Source organism: Anguilla anguilla, chromosome 12, assembly GCF_013347855.1.
Source record: "Anguilla anguilla isolate fAngAng1 chromosome 12, fAngAng1.pri, whole genome shotgun sequence".
NCBI classification, from domain to species: domain Eukaryota; kingdom Metazoa; phylum Chordata; class Actinopteri; order Anguilliformes; family Anguillidae; genus Anguilla; species Anguilla anguilla.
The window spans coordinates 10,893,249-10,910,056 of NC_049212.1; the positions used below are offsets into that span (position 1 = coordinate 10,893,249).

Here is a 16,808-nt window from a genome sequence, read left to right on the forward strand (position 1 = left end):
TATAAATATTTAACCTTCAAATCCATTATCTTCCCTTCTCTAGTGTGCAGTGAGAGAGCGGGGCATTTTGTACTGATTGCCGTATATATCACAGAATAATAATATGTGGCCATCTTGTCATAATTCATCTAATGTAGTGACTGGTTGGACCAGAGTCAGAACAAAATGATTTCCCCATTGGCTTTACAGTATGCTTTGGCTTGATCTGCCCATATTGCTGTTGCTTGTGCATCAGTAGAACTATGCAATAATCTCCATATACATCACACAAGACAATAAGAAAATGTTTTATTTACAACGTTCATCTAAATGTATTGCTGTTCTAAAGAACAATAAAAAACTCACTTGAAAACGTGAATAAACGTGGTCCTTTACCACAATGTTGGCCTTTCACCATGTTCAGCAGCTGTCTCCTCCCTTCACACACTGCTAATACTTTCATAATGCCACGCTATGTTAGGAGAATATAATGCGATCAAACCAGAGTCAAATATGTATTTGCAACACTTTATGTCTTAAAATTCTGATGGCCACTTCAGCAGATTTAGGGGAATTTTCAACAACGCACGTTACTCACCAAAACCTGTATACCATGTATACCTGTATCACCAATAATTCTTTTTGTGAGTATTGGTAAAAACAGATCATGTTTTATAATGGTAAGAAATCTTATAGGGATTTTACTGGTGTCTAAAAGGTTAAAGAATTTTAAATAATTGACACATGTCTGCTGTGGTTTCTTTTTAAAAAAAACACATATGCATCTGTGAAGTATGCGGATGAATGACTCCACGCAGACTGAGAGGGACAGTGTAGCACATGGTTTAACCTTGTGTTGCCTGGAAAGCAGCGGACCCTGGAGCTTGTGTAGGTTGGCTCAGCGTTTAATTTGTTCACCAGAGCCTTTCAGCCCTGGCGCAGAGAGGATTACCAGCCACCGGTTCACTCGGGGCACGGGCTCAGATCCGGAAAGATCCGCAGAATCCCTCCCATGTTGCCCGGTGGTATTTTCCCCCCTAATCTCCAGGCACGCCTGCCCCTCCCTCCCAGCGCTCGGGCAAACACATTTCCAATGAATCTGCAGGTCTCTCCATCCACTAATTTAAAATGCACTGTGTCCTCACCTTATATTTAATGGCAACGTCTCTTTTAAAAAAATAAAATAAAAGCTTTTTTTAAACTTGTGGCTGGAGGGGTGGCCCTTTAGCAGTTAGCACAGAGCCTTGACTCCTTTGCGGTATGTTTGTTTAGCGGGTGTTTGAATTTATTACGGTCTTCTAATATGCTCACTATTCGGCTGGTTTGTTCAGACCATTCTGTTCAGGCAACTGAGACATATTTTCACTTGAAGAGGTTAAAGAGGGTTTCTGTTGTTCTATCATTTAACAGCCTCCAGCTCCTGTGCTCCCCGACTTCTGCTTCCCAAGATCCCTGTTGAGGTTTTTTACGCACAGGTGTTTTTCTTCTAGACTTTTCTGACAGCCTGCTTTTCAAAGCTATTCTATGGAATTCCCGTCACGTCTGCAGGGCAACAAAACCAGCTGGACTCTGGGTAAAAAAAATCACTGACAACACTGATTTGGAATTAAACATTCTAACGTTCCCTACGGAATTTTGAGGGGCAGGTGCTCAAAGTGACAAAAGGGCATGCCAACCTAGAAAAACAGTTTCACTACACCCACTTACTACACAGGATATAGTCCAAAATGAATGAATGAAAATTAATGACAGCAACAGTAATAATATAAATATTAACTGTTTTTGTGAAATGAAAGTGGCACATTGGGCAAAAATCGGGTACCCAGAACTCCCTCCCACCCCCACTATCAGTGTACTCTCATTTGCATGCACTAGCATCAGTACAGTGTAAGACAGCTCAGGGTACTATGCTAAAAGAATTGCATTATTATTATACTTATTCTTAGTATTAGTATTATTATTATTAGTGTTGCTGTTTTTCACTGTGGATGTTGCTGAGGCCTTGATGTGTCTGTGCTGCATCCTGGCCCACGCACCAGGAGGGCCCAGACCCCCAGCCTGGTGCTGCACGTGCTGTTGCACTGCACGCTTCCGGAAGCTTCTACCCACTTTCCTCTTCCCGCTGCAGTCTCACTTCACTCACCTTACGGATCCATAATAATCATTTTTCATGCTGTACAAACATTACACGCCCCCCCCACCCCCGCCCACCCCCCACCCCCGCAGAAGCCTTCAGTTCAGGCCTGCGTTTGAGCTTTCAGCCTGCCCGCCTTCCGCGATTATCGTATTCGCGGCGGACCGCGCTGCCTCGATGGTGACATCACACTGCGGCCCATATATGCAACAAATAACGTTAACATACCGTTCCTTCTGCGCATTTGCCTCTTTTTGCGGCTCGACTTGTCTATTTTTGGCGGTTATGAGTCCAGCAGAGCGGGAAACAATCATTCGGCTGTCGGTTTCTGTAACGGCGCAGATGATTAATCGTCATTAGTGATCGTGCACCGTGAAATTGTTTCATGTATCTGCGCATCCTCCGTCAGACGCACATATAGAGTGATAAGGCACGTTTGGGTGAAACATGGACGGATACTGTACAGCCATCTGCCTCCCAACTAAATAAATAATGTCTGAACTGCGCAACAACTGCATGCATGAAGAAGCCAGAATTTCAGCATGTAATAATAATATTATTTTTGGTTGAGGGTAAGTGGGTCTACACACCATGATCCTCTTGGAAGGCTGGGACTTTCAGAGGCCCCGTTTGGCCTCTGGGACCACCCCCTTTCTTCTGTAAAATCACTGACACTGTTCTGCATATGTCGGAAAAGTATTTTAATGTTTAATGTCAGTAAAAGTCTGTAATAATGCCTGATTGATTACGAATGCAGCAATCACTGGGCTTGTTTGACTTTTCTAAATACGGTGCGATTGTTAACGTGCCGTTGTAAAGTGTTCCGCAGGATTCATGTGACAAGGGTTTTGAACTCTTTCTTTTGTTCATGAGGAACACGAGAATGCCTCGGGGTATGCCTGACTGCACCTGAATGTGCTCTGTATTAGCGTCAGTAAGCCACACCTGAATGTGCTCTGTATTAGCAGTAGAGTCGCACCTGAATGTGCTCTGTATTAGCACAGTAAGCCACACCTGAATGTGCTCTGTATTAGCGGCAGTAAGCCACACCTGAATGAGCTCTGTATTACCGTCAGTAAGCCACACCTGAATGTGCTCTGTATTAGCGGTAGAGCCACACCTGAATGTGTTCTGTATTAGCGGTAGAGCCACACCTGAATGTGCTCTGTATTAGCGGTAGAGCCACACCTGAATGTGCTCTGTATTAGAGGTAGAGCCACACCTGAATGTGCTCTGTATTAGCGGTAGAGTCACACCTGAATGTGCTCTGTATTAGCGGTAGAGCCACACCTGAATGTGCTCTGTATTAGCGGTAGAGTCACACCTGAATGTGCTCTGTATTAGCAGCAGTAAGCCACACCTGAATGTGCTCTGTATTAGAGGTAGAGTCACACCTGAATGTGCTCTGTATTAGCGGTAGAGCCACACCTGAATGTGCTCTGTATTAGCGGTAGAGTCACACCTGAATGTGCTCTGTATTAGCGGCAGTAAGCCACACCTGAATGTGCTCTGTATTAGCAGCAGTAAGCCACACCTGAATGTGCTCTGTATTAGCGGTAGAGTCACACCTGAATGTGCTCTGTATTAGCAGCAGTAAGCCACACCTGAATGTGCTCTGTATTAGCGGTAGAGCCACACCTGAATGTGCTCTGTATTAGCGGCAGTAAGCCACACCTGAATGTGCTCTGTATTAGCACAGTAAGTCACACCTGAATGTGCTCTGTATTAGCACAGTAAGTCACACCTGAATGTGCTCTGTATTAGCACAGTAAGCCACACCTGAATGTGCTCTGTATTAGTGGCAGGAAGCCCTATTAGCAATATCTCAGGGTGAGTGACTCTCCTTTTTTCATTGTGGTGATGGTTGGGCCAGATGGTGGTTGGCTTAGCTCAGGTTATTGGCAGTTTTCCATCTGCTGATCGTTTTCAAAGAGCTCAAATATTAAAAAATATGCATTTGACAAAAATACATATGAAGAAATCAGGCTCAACCCAAAGGTATCCCTTTTTACTTTATTCTTTTCTGAAGTATGACAGAGGAGTCAAATAATTCTTTACAACTATACCAGCATTGAAACAGTTAAAGTATTTCAAATACATGCTTAACCAAACTCTGGTTTATAACACATAAGAAATGACAGAACTATCAAAATGACCATCTACAAAAAGACCAGTACATTTTCAAAAAAAAACATAGCTCAACCCTCCTTCACGTTCTTCTCTGATTAATCTAAAGGGAGACCAGCTGCAGCAGTCTGAAGACAAATCCCCCTTCGGGCTGTGGAAACTTCTGGAAAGCCAGGACCACACTTAGCAGGTAAGCAATAACCGCCCTCTGTTTTCAGGTTTACTGTCTGGTCAGGAAAAAATAAGCTCCAGTCCTTTCCACTGCAACATGAAATTCTTGGGCCGTTATATAGGTATAAATCCTAGGCTAAAAAAGGCACCAGCCACATCTCCTCCTGTGAGATCTGTTGCCATTTTTTTTGGGGGGGGGGGGGGTAGGTGGCAGCCAGCATCTGGAGAAGGATCTCAAGGACTGTGGCAGCACGGTTACCTGTTCTGGTCCTGACTGGCCATGCCAAGGACAGGCTATGTGATGGGTTCTTGGGTGGGTTCTGGGGCGGGTTCTGTGAGGGGTTCTGGGAACGCCACATCAGGCCTGGACCTGTCACAGCTGATGCAAGAAAGAAACCTTCCCCCTCCTCACACGCACACACACACACACACACACATACACACGCACATGCACGCACACACACACACAAACACACATACACACGCACATACACACAAACACGCATACAAACAAAACCTCTAAACAGTGCTTTTAAAAAGTCTTATTTAGAGGCTGTCAGTGATTTTGAAATATAAAAACCATGCCATCTAACATCTGAACTGTAAAATAAAGTGCTCGTGTACAGCAGGTTTATACAGGAGGTGTAATTTCCTGAGGTGAAAATCAAGGCCATTCCCTTCTGTTATTTTTTACGATTGTTTTCTCTCACTTTACATTGAACTGGCTGTTTTACTGTGGACAGATTTAAGAGATATTTAAGGTATCAGTTCATTTACTCATGAGGATAAATTAAATAAATATCAGGAGAAAAAGTGTGTATTCTATGCGTAAATGCGGTTGTGCTGGGGAAAGAGTGTGTATTCTATGCATAAATGCAGCTGTGCTGGAGATTGTGACCCAGGAACTGAATCTCAGAGATAAGGCCATCACCCTTGTGGAGGATGAGGATCTGCCCCATTTGCACATGTGAGGAACCAATCAGGAAAAGAGACACGCCATCTTAATCATCACTGGCTTGAAAGGCCACCGAGTCAATGAAAGGGAGAATCAATATGCCAGAGTTCAGAGTTCGCTGCTCGATATGCTATTGACCTGACCGAAATCCACCGTAATCCCTCTGCTGATTCCATTCAATAAGCAGCTCCACACACTGCTTGCCTTGTTAACATAACAAAACATAACATAACATAATGAGGAGAACAGCCCATTCAGCCCAACAATGCTCGCCATTTTCCTGATGAAATTAGTACTCTGATTACCTACAGACTAGATAGCATCTAACACCGTATCAAGCCTAGTCTTGAAAATCCCCAGAGTTGCTGCCTCTACTATGTGACCTGGCAGGCTATTCTACACGTTGACTACTATCTGCGTGAAAAAATTCCTAATGTCTGAACAGAATTTACCTTTTGCTAATTTCCATTTATGTCCCCTCGTTCTACTAACAGAACTGAACCTGAAGAATCTCTTGTAGTTCACTTTGTTGATCCCTTTTATGAGTTTAAAAGCCTCAACCAAATCACCCCTGTCGCCTTGTACTAAGCTTGAAGAGATTAAGCATCTTAAATCTTTCCTCATAGCTTTTATCTTTCATACCAGGAATCATTTTGGTTGCTCTTCTTTGAACCTTTTTTGTCTATATCTTTTATGTAGTACAGGCCCCAGACCTGCACACAATACTCCAATGTGGTCTAACACATGTATTATATAAGATAAGTATAATTTCCTTTGATCCATACTCAATACTTTTGGCTGTATATCTCAGCATCCTGTTGGCCGTTTTTACTGCTACAACACAGTGCCTAGAACCTGAAAGGCTTTGATCAACCGTTACTCCCATGTCTTTTTCAACTTGAGCACATTATAATTTTGTTCCTCCCATAATGTAATCCTGCCTAATGTTTTTATTTCCCACATTTAGAACTTTAAATTTGGCTATATTAAATTTAATTTGCCAGGTTTCCGCCCACTCCTGGATTTTATTTAAATCTTTCCTCCTGAAGAGTGTTTCTGATCTGTCCAACAAGTGTGTGAGGGTTTTTTTCATCAGCGCTTTTAAAATGTTGCTTAAATTGCAGTCCCACCCATGTAAAAAACAGTATACCTCAAGTATACCATTTCATACTTAAGAATAGTTGTATAATTAAGTATAATTAAGATTTATATCAAGTATACTATCAGTATACTATTCTTTCACATGGGCATTTACAGGTAGTCTGTGATTTTGAAATTATATTTTTTACAATCCAGTTTACAATCTATAACAGCATTTTTTTACTTAGAGAACACGTTCCAAGGCTCGAATCCAAGTCTTAAAGGGGCAGTTCTTCATTTGTGCTGGATCATGTTCTGTGACCTCTCTGTTTTGGGCTGTGTGCATTCCGGAAACTATTTGCTTGGATCTGTCAACTAAAATATGTATAAATAAAAATCCACAGGTTGCGTGTGATGCCCCCCAGTTCCCAATCGTTTCCCAATGCCCCACCCACCCAATCTGGAATCCTTACGTCCCTCCATCCACAATAACCCCCCCATTCCCTCCCCCTTTGCGAGCCGCAATCACGGAATCACTTCCCCCGCTTTGCCGCAGTATTTTTTAATGTATTTACAGGACCTTAGAGATGCTTGACAACACCCTCACACAGGCTCAGGACCTGTGACAGCAATTCTACATTTAATATTTAAGGAAGATTTAGGAATTTAATGCTATTTTTAAAGTAATTCATACATTTCATAAAACAAGCAGTATAGGCATATATTGTGATATTTCCCACTTTTTTTGTTTTGTTTTTTGCCATCGATAAATAACTATCATAAAAGCAGGGGTCATGGAGATTGATCAGATCGCAGAACGAAAGACGTATTCAGAACTTCATAATTTATTGTTACAGCAGTCAAATAATGGGTTACATATAGAATTTCACAGACAGGTCAGTGAATGACAGGGTATTGCACCCCCCCTCCCCCCCTCCCCCCCATTTGAGTCCGTACAGTATGATTTCTTTGACATGCAACAAAAGACGCCCCCCATCCGCTGTGGGAAGCAGGCTGGGACCCCCCCACAGCCCTAGGACTTTTCGTCAGTCTTCTTCTTCTGGAACTTTCTGAACTGAGACTGGATGGCCACCGCCGCCTTCTCAGTCTCGGGGGCGCCCATGTCGATGTCGAAATCCTCCGGAACGTCCTTCTTGGAGGCGTCTGTGGGGACGGGAAGTGAAATTCAGCAGGGTTGGGTTAGGGTTGGGTTAGAGTTGGGTCAGGGTTGGGTCAGAGTTAGGGTTAGGGTTGGGTTAGGGTTAGGAAAATGGTAAGTCTGAGGGTTAAGGCCAGTTCATGGCTGCGTTCAGCATCTTGAAGAATAGCTAGTACATAAGTTTGTTATTGATTTTGAATGAGCCAAATATTTGCTATAGTAGTATGTCTACTTATGGCCATGTGCAATGAATGCACATTTCTTCAGGGAAAACTTTTTTTTTCAAAAAGATTTTTAATGACCTCAAACATATTATTTTTCATTTGTATTATTTCATTCAGTATATTTACCTTGTTTTTCGGCTGCGTTCAGCAGCTTGAAGAATGGTTAGTACATGGTTTCTCAATGATTTTGAAAGAGCCAAATATTTTCTATAGTAGCATGTGTATATCACCTTGCAAAATTATATACGTATTTTTTTCATAAATTGTAACCTCGTTTATCCTGTGCTATAAAGTAAACTCGATGCAGATATGACATTTTACAGCACAGAACAACTTTTTTCAAAAACAATACGTTTCCCTTCTAAAATGTGCAGTACTGTACTAACATTCAGTGCCACCATAAACACATTAATGCTGACTTCACGTATGAATTTTCACACACAATCATTTTGATGTATTTGTGTTACAATCACCCATGTAATTATGATGTTCCATCCAAGCTCATATGTGCAATGGTCAGGCTATGCAACTGCAAGGCTTAATCTTAAAGCTAATGGAACATAGAGTCCAAGTGATAATACCAAACCTTAATCTCCCATAGATACCCTCTCTCTAATTAAAAGGGATTTCTTAGTCCCCATGGGGCCTGTGGGATTCTATATCTATATCATTCAGATCTTTGAGAGGCAGGATTAACCATTATAAATCTCAAATTAATTATTTGTATGCTGTGCACTTTAATCTAATCCATGCATTTTGTTGTAATGAATATTGAATGAAAAAAAAAAAAACATAAGAAAAAAATATGTTTGAAATAGGACAGATTTTGGTAATAGGTGTAGATCATCATACATTTTTACTTGGAGTAAGATTCACAAGATTATGCATCACTTTTCTCATTTCAGACTGAACTTTGATCATAAAACTATTTTTTGTGCAGAAACATTTAGATTTGGTCTTCAGTCTCTGAAAAACAGTCATGGAACATTCCATTCAGCACAAAGTTGAACTAATAAGGAGAGTAATGCTTTCTAACCAACCAAACATGTTTTTTAGTGGAGATCTTGTGTTTAATTTTATTTTGTTGAAATTTATTGCACGTAATGCAATACAAAAAACAGACAAATGAATAGATATACTAACAAGTTCTTCTTAACGAATGGTGGGCTGTCTGACAAACAAAGGCAGCAATAAACAAACACCAAGACAACCAATAGGACTAAGAATCTGAGGACAGAGGGGAGGAGGGGGGCCCACAAATCACGACTTGAAAACGAAAACCAGAAACGAAAGGAATACCAGAAACGAAAGGAATACCAGAAACGAAACGAATACCAGAAACGAAACGAATACCAGAAACGAAACGAATACCAGAAACGAAACGAATACCAGAAACGAAACGAATACCAGAAACGAAAGGAATTTTTGCTAGAACCAAGACCAAAACAAAATCAATGTTACTGTTCTTGAGCAATAACATTAAGTGAAAATTCAAATGACCGTTAATAATTTTTTTTTTCCTTCCATACAATTTAACACACGCTTAGCCTACATTTCCACTGGCCCAGCTGCCAAAATAAATATGATCTTTTTTTAAAGGGATTGCCATGTCAAAATACGTTTTACATCTACAGCACTACAGCAAAAAAAGGTGTCCTTATTAAATATGAAAATCCGCCAGTCTAATGGGCGAGCTTCATCTCACTGAGCGATTTCGACCAATCGCAGATGTGAAATCATGGATGACTTATCTGTTGCTGGGGGATTTTTAATTTTGAGGCGAAAGGCTTCCCAGGATAAAACAATTCTAGCAGTAATAATATAGTCAGCTAATATATAGCATAGTTATTTCGTTTTCTTAGTCCCTCAGCTTGCTAGCAATAAATAAATAAACACATGCACGTGCGCACACACACACACACACACACACACACAAACACACACACACTCACAGACAGAAATACCCTCAAGATACGTTCTTCCATACTGTCAGAAAACACCATGTGCAATTACTTTTCTTATGCAAAATAATATTCATACACAAGACATTAAGCTCACAGCTTCCTCTCTGAAGACAAACAAGCAGTGACTGCTCGGGAGCTTGATTCATTTTTCAGGCTTTTTCACTCTACACTGGTAAAACAAGGCTTTCCCCGCAAGCCCCAAAATCAGAGAAAACACTTTAGCCGTCCAAAGGCGTTCTTCTGTTACCAGCGCCTGTGTGCGGAATCCCACCGATCCACGAGTCAGGGGCATCGACTAGGGGCCCCGCAAACACACAGGACTGAACATCGGCTAGGGGCCGCCGCAAACACACAGGACTGAACATTATCTAGGGGCCGCCGCAAACACACAGGACTGAACATTGGCTAGGGGCCCCGCAAACACACAGAGCTGAACACTGGCTAGGGGCCCCGCAAACACACAGGCCTGAACATCGGCTAGGGGCCGCCGCAAACACACAGGGCTGAACATTGGCTAGGGGCCCCGCAAACACACAGAGCTGAACACTGGCTAGGGGCCCCGCAAACACACAGAGCTGAACACTGGCTAGGGGCCGCCGCAAACACACAGGGCTGAACATCGACTTGGGTCCTCGCAAACACACAGGACTGAACATCGACTTGGGTCCCCGCAAACACACAGGACTGAACATCGACTTGGGTCCCCGCAAACACACAGGGCTGAACATTGGCTAGGGGCCGCCGCAAACACACAAGGCTAAACACTGGCTAGGGGCCCCGCAAACACACAAGGCTAAACACTGGCTAGGGGCCCCGCAAACACACAGGGCTGAACATCGGCTAGGGCCCCCACAAACACACAGGGCTGAACATTGGCTAGTGGCATTCTGAGGTTCATTCTGAGGCCAGGGAGATGTTTGACTGACTAAGACTCTTGACTCAGCGAGGAGTTGCTCTGTCCTGTCTGGTGATGACACAGACACTTAATCGATGGCATGACAGCTGCTGGAAGTGTTGCTGCGCGTTGCTGTTTCCTGGAGATGCGACTGACTGCTAAAATGGCCCAAGGAGCTTATTTACTGCTTTACTAAATTACTGGTGCATGCCTAATGCGGTCTCCCACTTATTCACAGAGTACCGAGAGAAATATCGTTTTCCTTCGAATGGATGGATGGATGGCCAAGGATGGATGGTTCTGTCCATGGCTGTGCGGAGGGCTCACGATTCACTTGTGTGAGGCGAATCATCAGCCAGTGCATCTGGCATTGGTAGCATCCCTGGCTTCTGTAAATAAATGTAACATCTGGTGGCACTGGGCCTTCCCCCAGCTCCCTTCTTCGCGACCTTCCTTTGCGGGAGGATAAACTGTAGATGCCGTGTCCGTCGGCAACAACAAAGTAAAAAAAAACCAGCCCAACCAAACCTGACCCACCCAACAGAATCACCATCGGCAGGAAATGGGCCCGCTGGATTCCGCTCTACTTCGGGGGCAGAAAGGATGCGACAGATACGTCTAGCAGTCCGACCATGCCCGAAGACTTTAAAATCACGCTGTTTTTGAGGGGATGTGTGTGTGGAGGAGGAGGCACAAAAAAATGTCTTTGAGCCTGTGATGGTCAACACCCAGGAGATGAAAGGCACGTTTTGTGATTGGTAATTCTTGTGTAGCACTACACATGGTGTGAAAAACAATGTCTGTAACTCCAGTCCCACCTCCTTAAATGTGGGAGAAAAACAAGCGGACAGATGGAACGGTGTGATTATTTTTTTTTTTTAATTTCATGGTTGTACCCTTCAACCAGGGTACAATCACATAGATGATCCTCTTTGGAGATTGTGGGAGGGGTTGGTGGGTTTGTAATCAGGTGGATTGTAATCTGGCTGAGTGGAGCCTACTCAGCTCCAATAAAACTCCCCCAGGGAGTTTCCCTACGGGGGGGGGGGGGGCAGGGTCAAGGCAAGAGTTGAATGAAGTGAAGTCTGTGTGGGAGAGCAGAGCGAGCTCACCCAATCAATAATTTGTAGTTCAAAGGAAGATGACAGACAGGCTGGTGGAGTGGACAAAGGTTTCTCCTTTAAATTTTGATAAATTGTTATTTTATTATATTCTAGATATTTTTTCACTTTCTTTCTTTCCTTATTAGTGGGGAATGGTGGGCAGGACCTGACAGGCGAGAATTTATTTTTTCCAAAATTTTAAATCAATCAATCAATCAAACTTCATACAGTAAGTGCAACTCAATGTGCTTCACAGAAAAGAATTGCAAAAAATAATTAAAATAATTATTTGAATTATAATTAAAATAATTAAAAAGATAAAAAGGAACAAACAAATAATAATAATAATAATATTAATAGTAATAGTAATAATAATAAAAATAAATAAATAATAAAATAAATAAAAAATAAATAAAATAAATAAAAGCAATGCAAAAACCTCGGTAAAAGCAATGCCAAAAAGGTGTGTCTTAAGTTTTCTTTTAAAAATGTCCACAGATTCAGAAACCCGTAGATCCTCCGGCAGGCTGTTCCAAAGGCTAGGACCATAATAGCTAAAAGCTGCTTCTCCATGCCTTTTTGTTCAAGCCTTTGGAACAGTTAAGAGACCAGCGTCGGAGGATCTCAGGGTTCTGCAGGGGACATACCTAAAAAGCATCTCGGATAAACAGGCAGGTGCATTGCCATTTAGTGATTTAAAAACCAATAAAAGGATAAATAAATAAAATCTATTCTAAAACTAACAGGCAACCAATGCAGGGACTTTAAAATGGGAGTGACGTGTGCTCTCCTTCTGGTCTTTGTCAGTACGCGTGCGCGTAAGGCATATTGATTTATTTTTCTCACACTGGAACTATAGGGTTGGTTGGAAGATTAATATATATGTCCAGTCTGAGTTCAAGGGTCAGGGGGGGGGTCAGGGGGGGGAAAGGGATTAATTGGAGAGCCTATCCTCCACAGTAATGGTTTTCAGAAGTAGCGAAAGGGCTGGTGCAGCAATATATCATCGCCGTGAGCCAATCTGTGCAGCGGGGGGAAATTCCGCTGCGTGACATCGCTCCGAAGAAGATGTTAACCGCCGCCAGAGAGGGGGAGCGACGACAAGACCACTGTATTCCGATCTTTCCGGTCCTAGCTAGAGGACACCGCCGCACGCAGCCCAGAGGATCGATAAACCTTTCATTTCTTTTCATCGGCCTAACAGTCCAGCGCTGGCGTTTGCGCGTGCGACAGAGCTGATGGATCGGATGCTAAGAGCTCCGCCTGGAAGGACGTCGTCCTTTCCTTTCGGTCAAACAAACCAGACTCAGTTACGTCATGAGAGAACGAGGACGGCGAAGGCAGGGGAGGGTGCAGAACCCCCGCTAGGAGCCTCCCCACCCCCCGCCCCACACACAATTCTGAACGTGCCAATTATACAAACCATAACAAGTCTCAGGGGGAAAACCGAGCCCCCTCTGGAGGAAACAGCCGGAAAAAAGACTGAAATAAAAAGGCCGGGTGTTTAAGAAGTGGGGGAAGAAAGATAGGTCATCTAACGTCTACTTTAAGAATACAACATCTATTTCTAAAAACTGTTTAAATGTAGCGGTTTATCGTCATATATGAGCCCCTTCCTAGTGTGAGGCCTTAGCAGGTCTGTTAATGACTAGGCTGCCTACTTGTGTACCTTCAGCAAACACATACAGCTTCAAGTCATGGGAAAGATGAAAACTCAAATGCGTATTTCAAACCGACTGGTTAACCCATCCAGTAAAATTGTTTAGTACCAATTAGTGTAAAATCCTAAATGTGAGTGGATTTAGTGTCCTCTGGAGGACAAATGTAAATGCGGCTTATAAATCTTTATGGAATATGAAAGCGCTCATTGTTGACATGACAAACGCTCATAAAATGGCACGTGCACTCTCAGCCAATGAAGGTCAAATGTTAGGCTAGCTCATGAATTTCTCTAGCATAAAACGATTTGTTAATCAAAGGCTATTAATAGCAGCGAGCCGTTCATGTGTTGAATGCGTGCGTTCGTCAGGTGTTGGGTCTATATTTGTCTTTAATCAGGGTATTATCTTTGCTGTGTTTTTGCACATAGCTTAACCATCCCAGTCAGGCAAAAGATCCATTTACTAACAGTACTGATAAAAGCCACAACGGTATCAGAAAACAAAGCAGCTAAAAACATCTCCACTCTTGGCCCAGTTGGAATTAATTATTCTAGTAGTAAGAAACAGGATGCACAAACATAGTGCAGAACAATTTGTGTTTGGTTCGATTTTGATTTGGTTTTGGAAAATAATCATGAATTTTTTATTTCAATTTTGTTTTTCTTTTTTTTTTAGAAATATGAACGTACCATGAATTACATTCATACAACATTTTTAATCGACATTTACATTTTTAAAAAAAGTGCTTTAAAACTTTCAATCTGTTTTCAAAGGCCCCAATGATGTGACTACAGCAAAGAAGTTGCATAAATTATCAATTATAAATTATCTCCCTCATCAACACTACATGGCCAAAAGTATGTGGACACCTGACATTCTGCATCTCATCCAAATCATGGGCATTAATATAGAGTTGGTCCATCCTTTACTGCTAAACAACATCATACTAAGCATCACTCACACTGACATACTAAGCATCACTCACACTCACATACTAAGCAGCACTCACACTCACATACTAAGCATCATTCACACTCACATACTAAGCATCACTCACACTCACATACTAAGCAGCACTCACACTCACATACTAAGCAGCACTCACACTCACATACTAAGCATCACTCACACTCACATACTAAGCATCACTCACAATCACATAGTAAGCATCACTCACACTGATATACTAAGCTACACACTGACACACTAAGTCAGAAATGACACCACCCCTTCCTATCCGCAGGCGTTAATTACACCATACGCTCCGACCAGCATCCTCTCGCCAACTGATTCCCATTCCTGCAGCTGCCAAGCTGCTGCTCCTGATGGTGGAACGACCTTCACCAGTCAGTCAGGAAGGCAGATTCCCCGGCTGATTTCAGAAAATGCTAGAAACCTGCCTGCTAAGACTACACCTCAATGTTTGTGTGTTAAAAATATCATACAAACATTGTATTGTGGTCTTGTGGCAACCACCTTGACAGTGGGGCTGATATGGTTGAAACTTTGCCTGTCTCTAGCTGTAGTGCTTGCTTGTAGTGAATGTGTGTGTGTGTGCGTGTGTGTGTGTGCGTGCGTGCGTGTGCGTGCTAATTTCTCTTCTCGCTGTAACCCCTTTTCTCAAAGCCGAATTGCTGAGGGTAACACCGCGCGTGCCGTGGAATGGGCTCCTGTATTAGCGATGGCGGTAAGAAGCTGAGAGCGCCGCCATCCCTCCTGTTATAAAGGGTAAGGGCCAGATAACCACGCAAACGCACAGCTCTCATACTGCTACTGCGGTTCATATGAACGGGAAAACCTTAAGGACCGAGCCGCCCACGCCCGCGTAAATACCGTGTAGGTGCGTCCCCCCCCCCCCCGTCCTCGGCACAGGCAATGCCGCGACCCCCTGGGAGCTGACGGCCGCGGCTCTCTCTCTGTTTCCCGCCCCGCGTTCGGCTCCTGGTGATAAGCGCGGACTGACGCGTCCGCTGAGGCAGCCGCACCTCTGCGTGGACAGTCCACAAAAGCCCTTTCCTAACCCAATCAAAAGCCCCCGTTTCCTGGCAGTTTTGATCCACTACACAGCCAAAGATATAACAGAAATAACAGTTTTTGTATTTGGCTCAATTGTGAAAATATTGCTAGAGATAGATTAATCATTTTTTTAATACAAACAACCTACACCCCTTGGCTATGATTACACAACACAATGAAATTTCTGGGACATACCATTCATTAGCAATCTGACCAAAAGTACCAAGAGTGAAATCTCACAATTAATCCTGAGGTTGTGGTGCAGGGTACATCATAATAGCTTTAAAAATTAACACAAAGGCAATTCAATAAAACACAAAGGCAATATTATTATTATTATTATTATTATTATTATTATTATTATTATTATTATTAATAATCCTTTATTTAACCAGGGAAGGTCCATTGAGAACACGTTTCTCTTTTTGAAGGATGTCCCAGGAGAAAAGCCAAAGAGAACAGTGAAAAGTAGGAAGTCAGAGAGAGAACAGGGGTAAAGCCCCAGGAGCAGTTGGTTGGGTTAAGGGCTTTGTTCAAGAGCCCGTCGGCTGAGTTCTTTCTTGGGACCCAACTTCATCTTTCCAGATAGAAGTCAGCAGCTCTATATGCCCACCAGGGGCTCAAACTGGCAACTCCACAGTTGCCTGTTGAATACCCTACCAGGAGGCTAAGGATAAAATTACATTTAAAAATGTATGGCATTGGATAAAGGCTTCATACTCCATGTTTACAAGATATTGAGCACATTTTACAGAGCTGTATTCTGCCAGTATGGCTACATTGTGGCCTGGCATTTGAGATTTATTTAATTACTTTATCTGTGCTCACTTTTATTGCCTTTTATGTTGTTTGGGCCATAACGACTTTACACACAAGGAAATATTTTTCCCAATAATGCGCTTTTTGTTCTTGTTTTTCAATAGTTCTCACGGCTTCCAATAAAGCGGGAAGGCCCGAAAGGAAACTGGTTTCAAATAACCGATTTATCTCAAGGTCCTTATCTGCAGCAAAACTGCTTTTCCAGTGACAACACACCACCACTTCTCTCTCTCTCTCTCCCTGGAGTCTGTTTGACATGGTCGTGTTACTCGTTCGGAAAAAGCCATTCAAGAATGCAGAGCAAGTGTTGCCAAGTTTTGCCTAAGCTATGCTTACCACTCAACCACCGCCTTGGCTGCTCAACGGCTCATGAAATAGGCTACTGTACGTTAACAGAGACGGGGAAAATGTTTTCAGAGCGGCCTTTTGGAGTTGCATTCTGGGTATTGCCAGGCAATTTTCCGCCGCAGAAACCGAATTTACAGTAGCGGGCCCTTTATCGCTTGTGACAGCTCCTGAGA

General features: G+C 42.8%; 1 protein-coding gene across 2 annotated transcripts in view; it reads right to left on the minus strand.

Moving 5' to 3' along the window:
• Window positions 1-7,273: 7,273 nt before the first annotated feature.
• The window catches only part of pcp4b (Purkinje cell protein 4b), a 41,800-nt gene continuing 32,265 nt past the window's right edge, over window positions 7,274-16,808 (minus strand). Inside the window, exon 3 of one of the 2 annotated variants that reach the window (XM_035383991.1) lies at window positions 7,274-7,620. In XM_035383991.1, coding sequence (XP_035239882.1) covers window positions 7,480-7,620 — 141 coding nt within the window. In that variant the 3' untranslated portion in view covers window positions 7,274-7,479. The remainder of the gene's footprint in view (window positions 7,621-16,808) is intronic. The other variant, XM_035383992.1, reaches the window with a different exon arrangement.